Here is a 19,823-nt window from a genome sequence, read left to right on the forward strand (position 1 = left end):
TTAAAGGGATAACGACCATCATTTAGGATGGGGAGAAGGGAGCTGGCTGTAGAGGGAAACACCTGGCTAGTTCTGCCCTCACCCTTCAGGGTGGCTAGGGTGGGAGAAATTGTATCCTGGACACAGGCTGTGAGGACCAGAGAGGCAGAGAAATCAAGACAGAGAAAAAGACAGCAGGGCCAGGCGAGGTGGCTCACACCTGTAATCCCAGCACTTTGGGAAGCCAAGGCGGGAGGATCACTTGAGCCCAGGAGTCCGAGAGCAGCCTGGGCAACACAGTGAGACCTGACTCTACAAAAAGTCAAAAAGTGGGGCAGGAGGATTGCCTGAGCCTGGGAGGTAGAGGCTGCAATGAGCCATCATTGCACCACTGCATTCACACCTCGGCAACAGGAGTGAGACCCTGTCTCAAAAAAAAAAAAAAAAAAAAAAAAAGCTGTGTACGGTGGCTCACACCTGTAATCCCAGCACTTTGGGAGGCCAAGTCAGGCAGATCACAAGGACAGGAGATGGAGACCACCCTGGCTAACATGGCGAAATCCCGTCTCTACTAAAAATACAAAACATTAGCTGAGCATGGTGTGGCAGGCACCTGTGGTCCCAGCTACTCAGGAGGCTGGGGCAGGAGAATCACTTGAACCTGGGAGGTGGAGGCTGCAGTGAGCAGAGGTTGCAGTGAGCTGAGATTGCGCCTCTGCACTCCAGCCTGGGCGACAGAGCAAGACTTCATCTCAATAAATAAATAAATAAATAAATAAAATAAATAAGAAGGTCAGGTTCGGTGGCTCACGCCTGTACTCCCAGCACTTTGGGAGGCTAGGACAGGTGGATCACAAGGTCAGGTGATGGAGACCATCCTAGCCAACACGGTGAAACACCATCTTTTAAAAATAAATAAAAAATTTTTAAAAATAAAAATAATAAATTAATTAAAAAGACAGCAGAGAGATATCAAACAGACAGCATACGCAAGAGATGCAGGGCACTGTAGAGAGACGGAAACAGGGAAAAGTGAGCAGCTAAGAAGGAACAAACACTGATGCTCACACGGCACTCCCTATTTGCACGCTGTTCTGAATGCCTCATTTAAGTCCCCCTATGAGGCGAAGCCGTGTTTTTTGCTTTGGTTTGGGGGCTCCTGTTTGTTTGTTTCTTTATAGACAGGGTCTCCCTCTATTGCCTAGGCTGGAGTGCAGTGGCACAATTCAGGTCTCACTGCAACCTTGAACTTCTGGGTTCAAGTGATTCTCCTGCTTCTGCTCACCAAGTAGCTGGGACTACAGGCGCCGTGCCTGGCTAGTTTTTTTTTTAAATCTTTAGTAGAGACAGAGTCTTGCAGTGTTGCCCAGGCTGCTCTTGAACTCCTGGCTTCAGTCCATCTTCCCACCTCATGCTCCCAAAGCGCTGGGATTACACGCATGAGCCACCACACCCAGCCGCAACACAGTATTATTATCACATTTTTACAGATGCGCAAACTGAGGCTCAGACAGGTGAAATGAGCTGCCCAAGACCACACAGCAACAGGCGGAGCAGGGATCTAAATTCAGACTCTGGGGCTACAGACACTGCACTTCTTTTATTCTTTTTTTTCTTCCCACCCCCCCCCTTTTTTTCTTTTTCTTTTTTTCTTTTTTTTTTTTTTTTTTTGGAGACATGGTCTCACTCTCTCAGGCTGGGAATACAATGGCATAATCACAGCTCACTGAAGGTTCAACCTCCTAGCCTCAAGTGATCCTCCCACCTCAGCCTCCTGAGTAGCTGGGACTACAGGCTGCACTATGACCACCCCTGGCTCATTTTTATTTTTGTTTTTGAGACAGAGTCTCGCTCTGTCACCCAGGCTGGAGTGCAGTGGCTCAATTTCAGCTCACTGCAACCTCCACCTCCCGGGTTCAAGTGATTCTCCTGCCTCAGGCTCCCGCCAAGCTGGAATTACAGATGTGTGCCATCACACCCAGCTAAATTCTCCCCCTTTGGGGTGGGGACAGCAACCCCAGGCATGTAGCTTCCCAACCCACCAGACCTAATACCCTAACATCCCGCTGACAGTGGTGGCTGTTCTCGCTGAGCTGGCGTCCCAAAGCACACCGAGCCAGACTCAGGCAGAGTGGAAGTGGCCTGAGTGGTCCTACCCTGAAAGGGGTCTCCCCAAGGCGATGCAGAAACTGGGATGTGCTCTGCTGAGCATGAGGTTGGCTGGAGTGAGGCTTATAGGCGGTGCCCACAGGCGGATTAAGGTCTCAGCTCTTTAATCACCACGCTCTTCCCATCACAGGCTGACCACAGTCTGCCCCCAGGGCTCAGCCATGAACACAGAGGTGTGGGGAGAGAGGGAGAGAGGGAGAGACTCAGAGGTCCTGAGAAAGACTAGTAGTGAGAGATGCTGGAGACAAACACATGGAGACTCCGAAGAGAGATGGAGAGAGAGAGGAAGAGACAGAGAGAGACGCGGGGATGGCAGAGAGACCGGAAAACAAAGACCGGAAAGAGAGCCACGGAGAAAAGGGAAAGACAGAGACATCCAGAGAGGGAAAAGACAGGAGACCCTAAAACAGAGATAAATACAGAGAACAGGCCGGGCGCGGTGGCTCAAGCCTGGAATCCCAGCACTTTGGGAGGCCGAGGTGGGTGGATCACAAGGTCGAGAGATCGAGACCAACCTGGTCAACATGGTGAAACCCCGTCTCTACTAAAAATACAAAAAATTAGCTGGGCATGGTGGCGCGTGCCTATAATCCCAGCTACTCGGGAGGCTGAGGCAGGAGAATTGCCTGAACCCAGGAGGTGGAGGTTGCGGTGAGCCAAGATCGCGCCATTGCACTCCAGCCTGGGTAACAAGAGCGAAACTCCGTCTCAAAAAAAAAAAATAATAATAATAATAATAATAAAGAGAACAGAAATGAGAGACAGAGAGACCTGGGAGAAAAAGAAAAAGGGAGGAGAAGAAAGACAGGAAGAAACAGAGAAATCCAGTCTAATTAGAAAGAGAAACACTGAGGCGGGAGCATCGCTTGAGCCCAGGAGCTCAAGACCAGCCTGGGCAACATATTGAGACTTGGTCTCTATGAATATTTGAAAAATTAGCCGGGTATGGCGCTGTGTACCTCTAGTCCCAGCTATCTGGGAGGCTCAGGTGGGAGGATCACTTGATCCCAGGTGGTCGAGGCTGCAGTGAGCTGTGATGGTGCCACTGTACTCCAGCCTGGGCAACAGAACAAGACAGACAGAAGGGAAGGGAAAAGAAGAAAGGGAAAGGAGGGGAGGGGAGGGAAGAAGGAGGTGGCGAACCAGGGCAATTTAGGAGGCTGAGGAGGGAGGACTGCTTGAGACCCCAGAGTTGAAACCAACGTGGCCAACATAGCAAGACCCTATCTCTATAAAAAACAGAGATGGGCCGGGTGCGGTGGCTCAATCCTGTAATCCCAAGCACTTTGGGAGGCTGAGGCAGGCAAGTCACCAGTTCAAGAGATCAAGACCATCCTGGCCAACATGGTGAAACCCCATCTCTACTAAAGATACAAAAAATTAGCTAGGTGCGGTGGCACGAACCTGTAAGCCCAGCTACTCGGGAGGCTGAGGCAGGAGAATCACTTGAACGTGGGAGGCAGAGGTTGCAGTGAGCCGAGATCACACCACTGCACTGCAGCCTGACAGAGCAAGACGCTGTCTCAAACATAAACAAACAAACAGAAGTAGGGAGGAAGAAAAATGTGCATTCATTCAACAAACATTTACTAAGTGCCTAGTGCTGTGCTGAGCACTATTTTAAATGTTGGGATACAGAAGTGAACAAGACAAAATCCCTGCCCGAGAAAAGCCAGCATTCCAGAGGACAGCCTACCAGAGCAAAACGGAAGAAGAGTCAGGAATTGGGGAGAAAGCCAGAGGTGGTCATAAAGAGGATCCAGTGGCAAGCCGGTCACAAAGGGCTGGGGCAGGGCTGGAGGAGGATGCGGCTTACTGCGCCCCGCTATGCTCCCCACTGTCAGTGCAGTCAGCAGCTCTGAGCAGGGACTCTGCCCCACAACCCTTGCCAGTCCACAGGTTCCAGAAAGGCTGACAGGGAGGAAGACCCACGGGACAGACAAAGCGAAGCACAGCCTGGGAGAGATACGGGGAGAGGAAGACACAGATATACTGAAGAGAGAGACAGAAAACAGACACGAACAGAGGCCCAGACTGAGAGGAGAGAGAGACAAACACAGAAACACAGAGACGGAGAGTGAGGGAGGCTGGGTGGGGGGGGGGGGGGCGGGTGGCTCACGCCTATACTCCCAGCACTTTGGGAGAGCAAGGCCGAAAGACTGCTCGAGCCCAGGAGTTGGAGACCAGCCTGGACAGCACAGTGAGACCCTGTCTCTTCAAAAAATACAGACCCTGTCTCTTCAAAAAATACAAACTGGCTGGATGTGGTGGTGCACACATGTGCTCCCAGATATTCGGGAGGCTGAGGTGGGAGGACTGTTTGATCCCAGGAGGTTGAGGCTTCGGGGAGCCATGATTGTACCACTGCACTCCAGCCTGAGGGACAGAAGCCAGACCCTGTCTCAGAAAGAGAGAGAGTAAACAAAGAGACACAGAGAGACCCTCCCAGACAGTGCCAGAGGCTCTGCACAGTCTCTCCACCGTCTCCCCAGGTCTGGGCCATGTGCCAGGCACTAGGAGGAAGACTGGATCTCGCCAAGCAGGGACAGGCAGGAGGGTGGGCCACATTCCTCAACAGTCTGCTCCAAACACAGCCCCACCCTCACTGCTCCCACCACCCCAGCCCCGGCCCATCCAGGCGTGAGTCTGCCCCCTCTAGCCCACACCCGAGGACTGGGGGAGAGGCGGGTAGATGAGAGAATGAGGGATAAGTCCGTCGGCTGTCATGTCCCGGCCTCAGATAGGGACTTGGGGACTGGATACCAGAGGTTCAGCAGCATGGGCACAGGACATCTGGGGGCATCGGGAGCCACCACTTGGGAATGAAGATGGTAGATTCAGGGCAGGACATGATATGGAGGTACAAGGGGGTTGACATGCAGAAAGGTACCCTGAAGAAATAAGTCTAAACACAGACGTGCCAGGCTGATGGACATTGGAAGTCAGAGAAATTACAGGAGGAGCAGGGGGATGAGCGTAGCACGCAGGGTCCCAAGAGCAACGGAAGTGACAAAGGCTCAGGTGTGAGTTCCTAGGAATCCTAGGCATGGGGCACGGGAGTGCCAGGGATGTCTTTATTTATTTACTTATTATTATTTTTTATAAAGACGGGATTTTACCATATTGGTCAGGCTGGTCTTGAACTCCCAACCTCAGGTGATTCACCAGCCTTGGCCTCCAAAGTGCTTGGGTTACAGGTGTGAGCCACCACGCCCAGCCTATTTTTTATTTTTTGAGACAGAGTTTCGCTCTGTGCAATGGCGCAATCTCGGCTCACTGCAACCTCCACTTTCTGGGTTCAAATGATTCTCCTGCCTCAGCCTCCTGAGTAGCTGGGATTACAGATGCCCCCCCCTCAAAGCCCGGCTAAATTTTGTATTTTTGGTAAAGACGGAGTTTCAGCATGTTGGCCAGGATGGTCTTAATCTCCTGACCTCGTGATCCGCCCGCCTCAGCCTCCCAAAGTGCTGGGATTACAGGCGTGAGCCACCGCGCCCAGTCTTACAGGTGTCTTAGCAGCGTATTTGAGCTGGGTGCAATGGCTCAAGCCTGTAGTCCCAGCACTTTGGGAGGCTGAGGCGGGCTGATGATCACCTGCAGTCGGGAGTTGGAGATCAGCCTGGCCAACATGGTGAAACTCCATCTCTACTAAAGATACTAAAAATACAAAAATTACAGGTGTGGTGGTGCATACCTGTAATCCCAGCTACTTGGGAGGCTGAAGCAGGAGAATCTTGAACCTGTGATTCAGAGGTTGCAGTGAGCAGAGATTGCACCTCTGCACTCCAGCCTGGGCAACAAGAGCGAAAACTGTCCAAAAAAAAAAAAAAAAAAAAAAAAAATTAATAGTGCTCGCTTCGGCAGCACATATACTAAAAATTGGAAGGATACAGAGAAGATTAGCATGGCACCTGTGCAAGGATGACGTGCAAATTCGTGAAGCGTTCCATTTTTTTTTTATTAAAAAAATAAAATAAGGAAATAAATAAGGAGAAAGGAGGACGAGGGTTAATAGTAGCATTTGAAGGTCAGCGTGTATTCATGAACAGAGGTACTGGGTATAGCATTCAGGGGGCCCACAGGTGGCGCAGGAACACACCTACAGGCCAAGTTAAGTTGGACTCAAAGGTGCTCAGGGCTCAGGATGGTGCACCTGTTGGCCGGTTGTGTTGACATGAAAACGCTGGGGCCCCAAAGTTGCTAAGTAGGACAGGCTGAGGCAGGCACATACACACAGAAGCCAGGGGAGCCAGGGCATAGTTCCACTAGGGCTGGGGACAGGGTGGAGACCTCAGGTTGGGGAATACACAGCATGAGCAGCCAGGAGACGTCCACTCCTCCCACTTCGGGTCTCCACCCCTAAGACCCCTTGGAAATCACATAGAGGTGAAGGGGTGCAGGCGTGGAGAACTGCGGGCATGATGATCGGGGGATCTCGGCGCTGCTGTTGTGGCTTCTGGTGCTGGCGCTGGCATGGTGGGGGTAGGTGGGTGCGGCGCTCAGATGCAGGGGTCCCTACCTCCCCGGTCCAGGCCGCTTCCATTGCTGGGAATCTTGCTGCTGTAGTCTGGAGGCCTGGACCGGGCACTCCTGGAGGTAACCCCACAGAAATGGGGGAACAGAATTCTGGATTCTTGGAGGCAGGGCTGGGGACTAGAACACCTCCTGAATGAAGACAGCTGAGGGCTTGTCCTCTATGATCCTGAGGAAGGACAGGAAGGATGAGTGCCTCGGACTCCTCTGAGTTCTAGGAAAGGAGCCTAGCGAGCATGGTGGGACCAGGACACTGGGTCGTAAGGGAGGAACCCAGAGCAGGAAATCAGGTTGTGGGAAGAGGGAGCAGAGCGGGTCTGTTCTGGTTCAAGGCGGGGAAGCCGAGTACTGAGGGTCCAGCAGTCCAGCTCTGAGGGTGCAGGTGGCTGGCAAGTAGGACTTCTCGGTCCCACGGGAAGAAGGAAGAGGGAGCCTGGACTCCTGTCTCAGGGAGGAAGGAGCTGGGGATCTGAACTCCTGACCCTGAGGAATGAGGGGCTGGCGTGGGGGGGATCTCCTGGGTCTGAAGGAAGAGGGAGGTGGGGGTGAGGGCTCGAATGAGAAACCCGATGGGCACCTGCTGAGTACCGGCCCCTGGTGCTCTCCGGCCGCTGGGGCCCGCGCTCTGCAGTGGCGCTGTGTGTGCGGCTCTGCAGCGCTGCGGGACGCGTTGGTGCTACCGGCCGATGCCTTTTCCGGCCGCAGGTCCATGGCCGTCTTCGAACCTTCACACGCGTTAACGGTGAGGCCCCGGCGCTGGACGTCCTGGCCGGGATGCTCCAGGATGGGCCCCTAAAGGTAGACGTGGGAAAATGGAGGCAGGGCCTGACAGAGACTCCAGCCTACCAGGTGCCCACCGCCCAGAGAGGGCGGGAAGGCGCTAAAGCAGGTTCGAACCCAGCTTCATTCCGCAGCCGAGAAGAGAGAAGAGCCCAAGACTCAAAGCCCGAGAGCCTCTGGGTACAGGTCAGGGATCGAGACCAGCAGAGGGGCCAGCGCGTGGACAGGGCACTTAGCGGTCTGGTAAAGGAGCAAAGCGAAGGAAGGCGGCCACAGGGGTCGGAGGCCCAGAAAGGGATGTAGCTAGTGACCCGGCACTTCCTGGATGGGGCGTGGCCAACTCCTGGGCCCGCCTCTTTTCCTGTCACCCCGACAGGAATCTTGTTTTCTAACAGGACGCGCTGGCGGACACTACGCAATTTTGCGCTTGGAGCGCTGGACTTCGGATTGGGTGTGCGGAGCATCGAGGCGCACGTCCTGGAGGCGGCGGCTGGTCTTCTTCAAGCCACCATTGGTGCGGCCTGGCCGGGAGAGCAGAAGGGCCTGGTGTGGGTGTGGCCCTTGGACTGCCAAGATGGGGCCACTGAAAGGTGTGTGGCTTTAAGCAAGCCAGTAAGCCCGCGGAGCTGGCTGGGGGCCGGACCACACGTTAGGACCACCGTCCTGTTCCCACCCTCAGGAGCCCGGCTTGACCCCATGGGCCTCTGGATAATGCTGTATTCAATGTCATCTGTTCTTGTCTTCAGGAACCACTATTAGTTATGGGGACCCCGAGTTTCTGACGCTCTTGAACCTCTTCAATGACACCTTCCACATCACGCTTTCCAGACGGGGCCACGTGAGAGGGCTGGCCACAGTCTCTCCCTTTTGAGTCCAGCCTTATGCCAAACCGCGAGTATGCAGACCTACCTACAGTGGATCATTAGAGTGGGACAGTGAGATTCTTGGAATGGAAGAGTTCTAGAAGCTCCAGTATCAAAGTCCTGGTCCAATCTTCCTAGTCTAAGGAAACTAAGGCCTAGTGGCTTCTTCCAGGGCCCTTGTTGAGACCGTCTCTCCAGATGATTTTTCCCGTCTCTCATGGACTGGCTCCCTGGCCGCACCACCTAAATCTCCGGAAACTTCGGAGCTGCAGGTCTTCATCTCTCAGCAAATCCAGCGACACCGGCAGATGTGGCAGCCAGTGGAGACTTGCGATTTCATCGATTGCTTCCTTGACCAGATAGCTAAGATATATGTGGATCCCAGCTCCCTAAACTGTCGATGCTGCCCACCAAGTGCCTAGCACGCAACAGTGTGTCTCCTCTGCCCACAGCAACAGCCGGATCCAGGAGGAGACGCTGATAATTACACCTTTTTTTTTTTTTTTTTTTTTTTTGTTAGCACCGAGACCACGAGCGCCACCCTGCACTATGGGCTCCTTATTCTACTTAAGTACCCAGAGGGAGCAGGTTTTCAGCTGGAGAGACCCAGAATGGGAGGCTATGGTTTGGGAATGGCTGGAGGGTCCCGAAGTGCGCAGCTCACAACCTCCCCTGGCCTCCCACAAGGTGCACTGGAGCTGGACACCGTGGCAAGGCGGCTGCGCACCCCAAGCCTGGATGACCACGTGCACCTGCCCTACACCAATGCAGTGCTGCTTGAGATCCAGCGCTTCATCAGCGTGGTGCCGCCGCGCGCCCTCATTCGCGACACCTACCTGCGAGACCACTTTCTGCCCAAGGTGCCCACCGACTCTGGGGATCCTGTTCGGGGCCCGGGTGCATAAGCGTGTATTCCGAGATCAGCCAGAACGGGAGGGCGTGCACTGTGCCGACTGAAGCAGTTATCCCTGGAGCAGGAAGGAAGGCCCACCTTCCCTTAGGCTTTTTTTTTTTTTTTAAGACAGTCTCTGTTGCCCAGGCTGGAGTACAGCGGTGCAATCTCAGCTCACTGCCACCTCCGCTTCCAGGGTTCAAGCAATTCTCCTGCCTCAGGCTCCTGAGTAGCTGCTATTACAGGCACCTGCCACCATGCCTGGCTAATTTTTGTATTTTTAATAGAGATGGGGTTTCACCATGTTGGCCAGGCTGGTCTCAAAACTTCTGACCTCAAGTGATCCACCCTCCTCAGCCAGAATACTGGGATTACAAGCATGTAATCCACTGGTCTATTTGTTGGGGCTTTTAAAAAGGGTCTTGGATAGAGGAGGCATACGTGCTCACCAAGTCCACAGGTAACCTGAGCTGCACGTACCCCCAGGGCACCTTTGATTCCCCTGCTTGTGACTGTGTCCCAGGACCCACTCAATTCAAGAACCCAGACTGCTTCAAACCTACCAACTTCCTGGACAACAAGGCCAAGTTCCAGGGCAATGATGCTTTCACGCCCTCAGGTGCCGGCAGGAGAGGAAGGGGACCAGCCTGGACCGGCTCGGGGGTGCATGGTGATCATTATGCACCCGTGTACCCAGGAAAGCGAATGTACCTGGGCGCAGGCCTGGCCCACTTGGAGATCTTCCTCTTCCTTACCGCCATCCTATGGAGGTTCTGCCTGCTCCCTGTGGTAAACCCTAGCTCCAACAACCTCACCTGCAGTGCACTGGCCTGAGCAAAGTCCCCCAACCTTCCAGCTCCAACTAGTGGCCTGCTGAGGTCAGGCTCCACTACAGTGGGCTCGCTGGCCCTCAAACCTCCATACCCTCCCTGGTCAATAAAGGCCCTAAATTGCAGATGGAGTCAGATGTGTGCAGCTCTGAGGTAAACTTTTATTTCTTGGCTGATAGGACTTCCACACCCATGCTCCTCCTGGCACCTTCTACTCTGCCCAAGCAGTGGCAGCCCAGTCACAAAGGTGCCTGCCATGGCCACAGGGGTTGGGGAGTCACTTCACATTCCAGGCTGGACGAGTGAGAGGGCTTGGGGGTACTCCCCCCACACCATTGCCAGCAAGAGGCCATGACTCACCGCAACCCCAAATCCTGCCTCCTGGTGGGAAGTGACAATGCCTCCTCCCAGCTCTCCACACCTAATGGGGTCATGACCAGACAGGGTAGGACCCAGGCCCCCAGCCTCAGTTGGTAACGGTGGCCTCCAAGGCTGCCCCCGATCCCGGTCACAACCCCAGCCCCCATCATGGGGCAGCAGAGGTCTCTTCTGCTCCTTGGTCCTCAGCGACAGACAGAGCCTTCCATGCCAGGCAGGACAGAGGCAGAGTCAGAAGCAGCAGCGGTGGCAGGGAAGGAGCGGCCAGCACGAGCGCAGGGCTCTCCTGAAGTCAGGGCAAGCTGTCTGCCATGCGGCTCTGGGACCCGGCCACTAGGTGGGCGTAGGCGGCTGTGATACAGGTACTTGGACACCTTTCTGTCCTGATGCTGGGGGTGAGAGGGGACAGGAGATGGTGAATCATCAGGGAACGGATGAAAAAGCCAAGGGAAACCTGGGGAGATGAAGAGAGGACCAGGAACAAATGGGGCTCCTGTTGGGGTACCAAGAGAGTGGAGTGTCTAAGGAAGGTGGGCAGAGATGAGGAAAAGTGAGTGGTGGGATTTAACGAGAGGCTGAGGGGGATGGGGTGGCGTCAGGCCCAACAGGACCCACGGAATAGGAAGGACTGGAGAGAGGGAAGCAGATACCTAGCTGATACTTGTCTTTGGCTGCTGCCCGCTCCTTGGCATCAAAATACCAGACAGTGATGGCGTACCTGGGGACCGGGGTGGTTGGACATCAGTTTTCTGCAATTCCAGCTACCATCTCCACACAGAATCTAGGAAGCCATCCTTTTGAGCCACCCGGTTCTGCTCCCACCTAGGCCCCTTCTCAGTACGTCGTCACTCCCTAGTTACTCTGGGGCTCCGACAGGACACTATCACAAGGGAAGCAGGTGGGTGCATCCCCAGAAGTACAGGTCATACCTGGTGGCATACGCTGGCTTCACCTCGTGGGGGTTCCGCCGGTCAGACCAGAAAATGAGCAACCGGTCAAAGAGTGGCTCGATGTTGGCTACCACCGGCCGGCCCTCAGGGAAGATCTGCAGCAGGCCTCCATGCACCTGGGGGTGGGCCAGAGGATGAGGCTGGCTGGTCCCACCCAGAGCCGCGGCCTCCCAAGGCCCCGGGAGCCCACCAGAGGGCGCAGCGTCTGCCCATATCACTCCCTCCCACTACTCGGGCTCTCAAAATGAATGACAACCCAGAGTCTGCATCACCATGGAGATGGGCAGGAAGCTACTAAATACAGGAAAAGGGGGAAAGTGTTCATTACAAGGCCGGGTGGGGCTGGGCAGACAGCACCATTCCCGGAAAGAGGGGAGTTCCCACCACACAGTCAGCTAGGGAGGAGGTGGTGCCATTTCGCAGGAAGAGCCGGCAGATCGCACCGGCAGATCGCACCGCCCGCTGTGGGTTGAAGAGGAACAGGAGAATGCCAGAATCTGGGCTGAGAGTGGAAAATGGAGTGGATGCACGCCACCCCTGCCCGGCCCCAGCCCCGGCCCCACCCTCGCCCTCGCCCCTACCTTAACGTCCCAGTTCTGATTCAGGTAATAGATACAGGTGATGCAGCGTCCGTCGCCGTGGGGATTGTCAACATGCCTTACGTACCCGAGCCCGTTGCCTGGGTAACACGCCACCATGGCCTGGCAGGGATGGAGGGAGGTAGGTTTACTGGGGCCAGGTGGGCACTTCTTGGAGAAGCAGCCATGAATTACCTATTTCCCCACCCCTCCTTGCCCCCCGTCTTCCCCTTGACTCCGTGAATATCCTGGGATCCAAGCTCCTGCCCCAAAAGACTTTCTCTTTTTTCAGCCAAAGTCCCATCCTGGAGTCCATCAGCAACCTCAGCTCCTGGTCCTCAAGAGCCCACTCCCTCCCACACACATACTTGGGGACTGGCACCCAGCTAGGGCTCAATGAGTAACAGAGGATTTGATTTTTTTTTTTTAAGATACCCCAAATCCCACCTCAGTCACTTCAGTAGAGTAATACCAATTTAAACATTTTTATATGTGTGGGGAGGTGGTCTCACAGCCCTAGACCTGGGGTTCTTACCCTTGGCTGTGGAGTGGAACCGCCCTGGGGAGCTCTGAGGTTCTGATGTACCCAGCCTAAGGAAGGGCCTGAAACCTGTAAAAGCTCCCAGGTAATTTCTACTATGCAGCAATGTTGAGAACTGCTGTCCTGGACTACAAAGAATCCCCACTAAATTATCTGTCCCACATACATCTGAACAGGAACCAAAACCTAGAGTCTGAATAGAAAGTGCGATCTATTGGGAGGCCAAGGCGGGTGGATCACAAGGTCAAGAGATCGAGACCATCCTGGTCAACAAGGTGAAACCCCGTCTCTACTAAAAATACAAAAAATCAGCTGGGCATGGTGGCGCGTGCCTGTAATCCCAGCTACTCAGGAGGCTGAGGCAGGAGAACTGCCTGAACCCAGGAGGCAGAGGTTGCGGCGAGCCGAAATCGCGCCATTGCACTCCAGCCTGGGTAACAAGAGCGAAACTCCGTCTCAAAAAAAAAAAAAAGAAAGAAAGAAAGTGAGATCTAATTCCAGCTCCAAGGATAATTTGCTGGGTAACCCCCGCCAGTTTCACCTGAATGGGCCTCAACTGTCTCGTGTACAAGGCTAATAAACACTTCTCTGTTTAATAGCACTAGCAATTCACCCTTCTGAGAACGTAACTTTGGAGGTTCCGGACTCCCATCCCCTGTAGATCTAACAGGACTCATTCCAGGGCTTGGTTTCTCTGTCTAACAGGGTTCTTTCTGTGCTGCAGCTGGGGCCCCGGGATGTCCGTCATCAGGGAGCTGGCAGAAAGGTGGCTGAGAGGTAAAGGAAACGGCCCAGCCACCTCTGCAGGCCCAATTCCCTGGTCTGAGTCTCAGTGCTGCCACATGAGCTGTGACATCAGGCAGGCAACTTCCTTGTCTCAGGTTCCTCATCCATGAAATGCAGCTGACAGCTATGTCACAGGTTGTGTAACAAGCGAACAAGATAACAAGTGTCTGGGAAGACAGCCAGCACAGTGCCTGCGACACCGAGAGCCGGAGCATGGGCTGAAATGCCATTAAAAAATAAAAAAGGTCCCTGTCCCACCGTCTGCCCAAAGTCACTGCAGTGGCAAGATGAGGTAGTAGGCAAAAAGGGGAGGACCAGCACAAGGACCCTTCAGCTTCTCCCCGGCCTGGACCATCCACCTTGACCTCTCCGCCCCAGTACAACTCTGCCAGCTTCCGCTCTCCACCAATCTTCAGCTACACCTATGGGCCCAGCCCAGCAAGACAGCCCCAAGATAAACATTCACGATCAAACATCAGTGGCTGCGGCCACAACAGGATGCTTGCCAAGCACGCACGCCACGGCAGGCTGCGCCACTTCAATCCTCGCCCTCCCCAGGATGCCTCCCAGCACATTATCCCAGGGCTCACCCCACTTCGGGTGCTAAGCTGCTCTGCATTAACCATGTGCACCTGATCCACCACAGACCCTGCCCTGGAAAGAGAGGGCTGCCACTGTCTATGACCACCTAGCAGCGGAAAGTCAACAACCTTCTCTCTGGCAGCACCAGAGTCCAATTAGTGACCAGGCCCCCAGGGAAAACCCTAGCTGCTGCACCCCAAGGATGAGGAGCGGGCACCTTCTCTGCACTGCTCACTCCCTGCAGATGGGTCAGTGCTCTGTGCAACCACCTCACTGGGAGAGGAGAAGCAGGGAGGTGCTGACTAGAGACGGGCAAGGCCTCCCCAGTTAGGAAGCCAATCAGAGATCACGCTGATGATGCAGGTGAATGGGTGAGGGGAAGGGGCCAAGTGCGGCACCCGCCTCCTGCCACAATTCATCCCCACACGGCAGCCAGAGCCCCTGTCTCCAGGTCTTCACTGCATCCTGAGAAAATACAAGTTACCAGCCACAGCCGCCAAGGCCCCCAACCTCATGTGCCACTCCCATCACTCTGCGCCACAGCCTCAACAGGCTGAGCTCATCGCCCCCACAAGGCCTCTACTGGCCTGGGACAGTCTTCCTTCTGGTCCTCCTTTTCGTTCAGGACTCAGAGGTCAAGGGTCACCTTGAGTACTCCAGCTGATTAGCAACACGGCATCAGCAGAGGCACCTGTTTACCTAGTACTGGCATGGAAAGTAGCCACAGGGAAGCCCCTGGGGCCAGGTGGATATTCCCAGTGCGCAGTCCAGCACCTGCTGACCAAGCGCACTCTGGGCCTCCTCTGTGCCCCAGCCTCGCTGTGTTCCCTCCTGCCCTGTCCATTCTCACACAGCACCTCCCACCAAGCACACAGGACTCACGCAGAAACAGGAACCTGCTCCTTTAAGGCCCCACCCTTCCCCCACATATACACACCTTGAGGGTGAAAGCATCCTCTGGCACCAAGAAAGCGCCTACTTCCTGCCCTCATAAGGGAAAGCCTCAGGAAACTTTCTCTCCATCCATCCCACCTAGGGGAGGGGCAGATGGGAGCAGAGCCAGGAGACTGAAGACTTAAAGGCTATTGGTGACAATGTGTCTGCCAAAAGCCCCACCGCCACTACACACATGCCAGTCAGAAGCCTGTGCCTGAGCCAATGACAGCTGGTCCCACCTCCAAGCTGCTCTTCAAGGAGCAAACCAAGCAAGCTGGACCCTCCCTGGGGTCCCCTCTGGTAGCCCTTGCTGCTAGTGGGAGTCAACCCTCTCCCACCTACAGGTCAACCGAGCACCTGTCCCCAACCAGGGAGTCAGGGGAAGTTAGGACACAGGAGCTCCACTCAGAACGACTAAGAAGCAGGTTGCCACTGGCTCTGGCCCCACTGGTGACCCATGTTCCCACGGCAACTGCTGCAACCCACCTCAGCACCCCACAGCCTTGCTCCAGGGTCCGTGAGTGTGTCCAGATGGGGCCCTCTAAAATCGGGAAAGCCTGGAGTTGCTATCTCCCTGGGGAGGGGAGCACTCCTCCCATACATTCCCAGTCCAGCCTGGCCTGTCCTTACCTCCCTAGGGCAATTAGGGTCCCTTAGGGCTACAAAAGTCCCAACCCCATTCCCCTTTCCCAGTCCTCATGAGGGCCCTGTCCCCAGCCACGTGGAAGGTGGGCATCAGAGGCACCAAAAGACAAGAGACCTTCTCCCCTCCTCAAACTGACACAGACATGCTGGGGAGGTACAGACATGCTGGGGAGGTAGGTAGCCTGGTTTTCCTATTCCATGGATTAGCAAACTGAGGGTCAGGGCAGTGTCCCATCTGGGCCACTCAGCCCTTCTGGTCTCCCCCAACGAGGACGACAGCCAACCTGGGGTGAAGATGCTGAGCCAGGGAGGCCACTGATCCCGCTGGCACAGGAGCCAAGCCCAGGGAGGGGCTGGCTCTGGCTCAGCTATCAAGTAACAGGAGGGAGAGGGAAGTAGAACAAGTTCCAGCTGGGGTGGGGAGGAAACAGTCCTTGGCCCCGGGGGAGCCCTGGTCCCTGAGCCAGCTCCAGCCTGAGAGGAAAGCCACACAGAGGCAGAACCCAAGATGGAATCTACAGGAGAAGGAAGGGGACATCAGAAGCCCAGCCTCACGCCTGCAGGGCACAACACAGCCCGTGCCATCAGCCAGCTGTGCTGAGCAGCAGACACTCCCCATGGGCCCTTATCCAAAGGACACCAAGCCTTGGACTCAAGGCCAGGGCCCCCACACTGCCCATGAAGAGAATAATTGTGTCAGCAGGCTGGAAAGGCACTGTGGATCACCTCCTGTGTTGGGCTCCTGACCCCACGTTCCAGAACAGGTAGCTGGAGGCCATGAGGCCTTGACAGCTGCCCCTAAACTCCAAGCAAATGAGCATTTGTCTTAAGAGAGGATCTGTGGCCTCTGACACTGTCTCAAAAAGACCCAGGCTCCAAAATACAATTTAGAACTATTGTTTGAAAGCAAAAACGAAAAGGGACTAAGAACAAACAAATGAAGGCAGAGAGAAGAGAGCAGAGATGGCCAGGGAAGAAGTGACACACAGGACGGGGGAATGGAGGGCAGGGACTCGGACAGGGACTGGTGGGAGAGATGGGGACGAGAGCTCCACCCGGACCAGCAGGCAGCCACCTAGTGCCACCCCCGGGAGGCTGTCCTGTATGCAGACGCCACAGTGGGGACCCAGGGCACAATGCAGTCCAGGCCCAGGCGCCCAGCCCGGCACCCCTTCCCTTACCTCAGCCCAGGGCTCACTCCTCACAGCCACCTCCCCCTTCTGCTTCTGTTGCCTGGGAGACAGGATGGACAGCCGAGGGACACGGGCCAGCAAACAGGGAAGGACGGATGCAGAAGCACAGGGAAGGGCAGACAGCAACAGAGGACGGACAGGTGAACTGTGTGCCTGTCTACATCACCGTTCTTGGTCCGGGGCCACAGACACCAGGAGGCTGTAAACCCCACTATGGCCCATGCTGTGAATGTCAGCAGCTTTCATAAGGTTCTTCAAGAGGGTTCCTGGCAAAGTCAAGAACCACTGCGGCTCCAGGCCAAAACTCCTGGCTTACAGGTGCACACATTAAGGCCCACAGGGAAGACAAAGACACCACCCCCACCAAGTCCCCACGATAGAGCGTACCCCCTCCACCGAACAGCCTAAACCCTTCTGTGACTTCCCAGAAGCCTGTCTCCAAATCCATTGGGCTCAGAGCACTGGACGCCACACCGGAGTGCTGCAAAGCCCCTGCACAGAGGCCCCCACCTAGCCTTACCTTGGTGCGCCCGTTGATGACGTAGCTGCCCAGCCGCCCTGCGCAGTGGCGGATGACGGCATCCACATGGGCCATGAGGGCTCCGATGCTTCGGCAGCCTGGCTCATGGCCTTCCACCCAGGCAATCTGGTCCCCACGGATGCTGCGCGGCGGGATCGCCCGCTGGCTGACCAGCTGCCCATCTCGCAGGCGCCCACCCCGTTTGAGGGCCTCCACCTCGGCCAGCACGCGGCCACCCAGTGCTGCCCCCAGGAAGCTGTCCTTGACGCAGATGCCATAGTACCGCATGCAGGGCACGATATAGTCCAGGGCCAGGCGCTCAGGCGCAGAGGGCAGCACCTCCTCCACCAGCCCAGCGCGGGCCTCACCACTGCCACTGCTGCAGCCGCAGCTCAAACCACCCTCCCGCTGCTCTGCCTCCTGGTTCTCTTGCCTGGCCCAGGGTCGCTTGCTGGGTGAAGGGGCATCCCCACCATCCTCGGCCCATTTCCGTTTGGGGGCCTCAGGCCGAGCACCCTGGGCTGCCAGTCGCTGGCACCCCTTGGTGACCAGCGCTGCGGCACCTTCACTCTGCAGCGGCCGCAGCTCACCACCATCCTGCCCACCAAAGCCCTCCCGAAGGGGGCTGGCAGTGGTAGAGGTGGCTGTGGCTCTGGGGGTCCCACTCCCTGCCGAGGCCTCACTGGGCACTCCTGGACAGTGGTAGGAGGGGAGCAAAGGACAGGGCAGGTAACTCTCCACCCCCATCCTGGCCCGGCCAGGCTCCAAGGACTCTGACGAAGACCCCGGTAACTGAGGGAGAGCCTGACTTAGGGGCTGCGGCTGGCACGGGCTGTCCATGGCAGCAGTGTCTTCATCCCCCGGGCATGGAGGGCACCGCCCGGGCCCATGGTGCCACCCTCCTCCGCCTCCACTTGATGCAGCTGGGGGCCACCGGGCCTGGCGTGAGGCAGGGTGAGGCAGGGCAAACAGCGAGAGCTCTTCTCGTGCCCCGGGGATTGCTTGCAGGTCCCCAAGTCCTCCGCCGTCCCTAAGGGCTTGGGAAGGGACCCTTCAGGGTGGCTAGAGAAAGGAAAAAAAAGGGATGTGAGAGGAGCTAGAGAAGGGCAGGCAGGGGAAAGGGGTGATGGTATGGGCAGCAGCGGGGAAGACAAACAGTACAGACTTGGCTATAGAGACTCCCCAAAACCTGAGGCCAAGTCTGGGAGAGGACCCTGACAATCTGGGGGTGCGGGAGTCTGCTGACAGTTAAAGGCAGTGATAGGGAGAGGCTGGAGGCCAGAGGCTGGGTAGATGACCCCAGGACAGAGGACTGTGGGGCAGGCTGTGGGATGCGGTAACCACACGCACGGGAGTAGAAAAGGGTGGTGTGGACAGGTGGGGAAGAGGGGGTTTGCGAAATACGAGGGATCTGCCTTGGCGTTCCAGAGAGACACAGAGAAATATAGGGGATCCAGAGCCAGTCAGAGTTGGGGGTGGCGGGGTCAACGGAGGAAACTGGGGAGTCCAGGGACAAAGGGACCCAGGGACCGAAAAACAGACCGGAGGGAAGCTGGGAGGGAGGGCCCGGGACGGAGCGGGGCGGTGGGGTTGACCCGAGCCCGACGGGAGGAAGCCGGCCGGGGGCGGACACACATCCAGACGGAAGGGAGGTCCCAAGACCGACCGACGGGAGGGGCCCTCGGGGAGAGGGTCCGCGGCGACAGAGGGAAGAACGGAGGAGGGTGCACGCACCCTGAGACAGGACGAGGGAAAAAGTCACCCCCCTCCCGGGTACCCCCACGCCCCCCACCCGGGACGGGCCCTGAGGCCCCTTCTGAGCGCTGTAGGCGACCGGGGCAGGGCCTAGAGACGGCTCGGACCCCCTCCCTTCCCCCTCCCCTCGGCCTAAGCCCGGCTCGCGCTCGCCGCCCCCGCCCCACCCCCCAACCGCCGGCACCCAACATCCCCGGCGCGCGTCCCCTCCCCCGCGCCGCACCCCCATCCCCCTCCCAGGGGTAGCACCCGCGGGCCCCGGAGCGAGCCCCAGCGCCTCGCCCGGCTCGCGCCGGCGCGCCGGCTCCGACTCTGTCTCCTCCCCGCTCCCTTCTCGCCCCGCAACCTCCTCACCGAGCTTTTTCCTCCGGCCCCGGCGCCGCCGTTTGTGCCAGCCGCCCTGCGCCGCACAGCGCGCCATGCCCCGCCCCCACCGCGCGCGACGCCCCGCCCCGCCCCGCCTCGCCTCGTGGGCACGTGACCGCGCCCCGCGGAGGGGACGGCGCCTGCGCAGGCTCGAGTCGCGCGGGGCGGAGCGAAGAAGTTCGGGACCACCCCCAACACCCGGGCGAAAGGAAACTGCGGTCCTTGGCCGACACGAGATTCATTTGCATCCTCCGCCCCGCCCCCTTCGCGCGGGTGGGGGAATGCAGTGAGCGGGCAGGTGTGGGAGGGGCGTTTCTTGCTTGTTGGAATCCAGCGCCGTCGGCGGGGCGGGGCGCGCAAATGATGTGATTTACATGGAGAGGCCCACCCCCCGCTCCCCATCCCCCCGCGCGGAGCACGGAGTGCGACGCGCGTGACTTCATTTACATGGTCAGCTCCTCCTCGCTACCCAGGAACGAGGGTGAGAGGAGAAACGGCTGTGCAGTTAGTTGGGAAAGGTATGTAAATTCGCCCGTCAGTAAATAAT

At 56.8% G+C, this 19,823-nt stretch overlaps 1 protein-coding gene and 1 non-coding gene across 5 annotated transcripts; one reads left to right on the top strand and one right to left on the bottom strand.

Annotated features, from left to right (window-relative positions):
* Window positions 1-5,996: 5,996 nt before the first annotated feature.
* On the top strand, window positions 5,997-6,104 carry LOC120362838 (U6 spliceosomal RNA). The gene has a single exon (XR_005578639.2). It is a non-coding gene; the product is annotated as a U6 spliceosomal RNA (small nuclear RNA).
* Window positions 6,086-19,350, bottom strand: EGLN2 (egl-9 family hypoxia inducible factor 2). Of its 4 annotated transcripts, none has more exons than XM_074386318.1 (8): window positions 19,265-19,350; window positions 17,156-18,217; window positions 11,956-12,075; window positions 11,354-11,490; window positions 11,075-11,142; window positions 10,407-10,813; window positions 7,259-9,292; window positions 6,086-6,850 (listed from the first exon to the last, which is right to left on the bottom strand). In XM_074386318.1, the coding sequence occupies exons 2-6, from the start codon at window positions 17,993-17,995 to the stop codon at window positions 10,758-10,760; spliced, it is 1,221 nt and encodes a 406-aa protein (XP_074242419.1). In that variant the 5' UTR covers window positions 17,996-18,217; window positions 19,265-19,350; the 3' UTR covers window positions 6,086-6,850; window positions 7,259-9,292; window positions 10,407-10,757. The 4 variants fall into 4 exon arrangements, with proteins under 4 accessions (XP_074242419.1, XP_074242417.1, XP_074242416.1 ...); XM_074386316.1 differs by having other exon boundaries at window positions 7,259-7,473; window positions 9,161-10,813; XM_074386315.1 differs by having other exon boundaries at window positions 7,259-10,813.
* Between the last annotated feature and the right edge of the window lie 473 nt (window positions 19,351-19,823).

The sequence above is a fragment of the Saimiri boliviensis genome, chromosome 14, assembly GCF_048565385.1.
Source record: "Saimiri boliviensis isolate mSaiBol1 chromosome 14, mSaiBol1.pri, whole genome shotgun sequence".
NCBI classification, from domain to species: domain Eukaryota; kingdom Metazoa; phylum Chordata; class Mammalia; order Primates; family Cebidae; genus Saimiri; species Saimiri boliviensis.

What these genes read in the sequence shown, in the direction of transcription:
- EGLN2 (XM_074386318.1), bottom strand. Translation starts at nt 17,995, where the DNA reads ATGGACAGCCCGTGCCAGCCGCAGCCCCTAAGTCAGGCTCTCCCTCAG. An exon ending in TCATCAACGGGCGCACCAAG is followed by an intron (nt 12,076 to 17,155) that starts GTAAGGCTAGGT and finishes CATCCCTGCCAG; the next exon opens with GCCATGGTGGCGTGTTACCC. An exon ending in ATCAGAACTGGGACGTTAAG is followed by an intron (nt 11,491 to 11,955) that starts GTAGGGGCGAGG and finishes GCCCACCCCCAG; the next exon opens with GTGCATGGAGGCCTGCTGCA.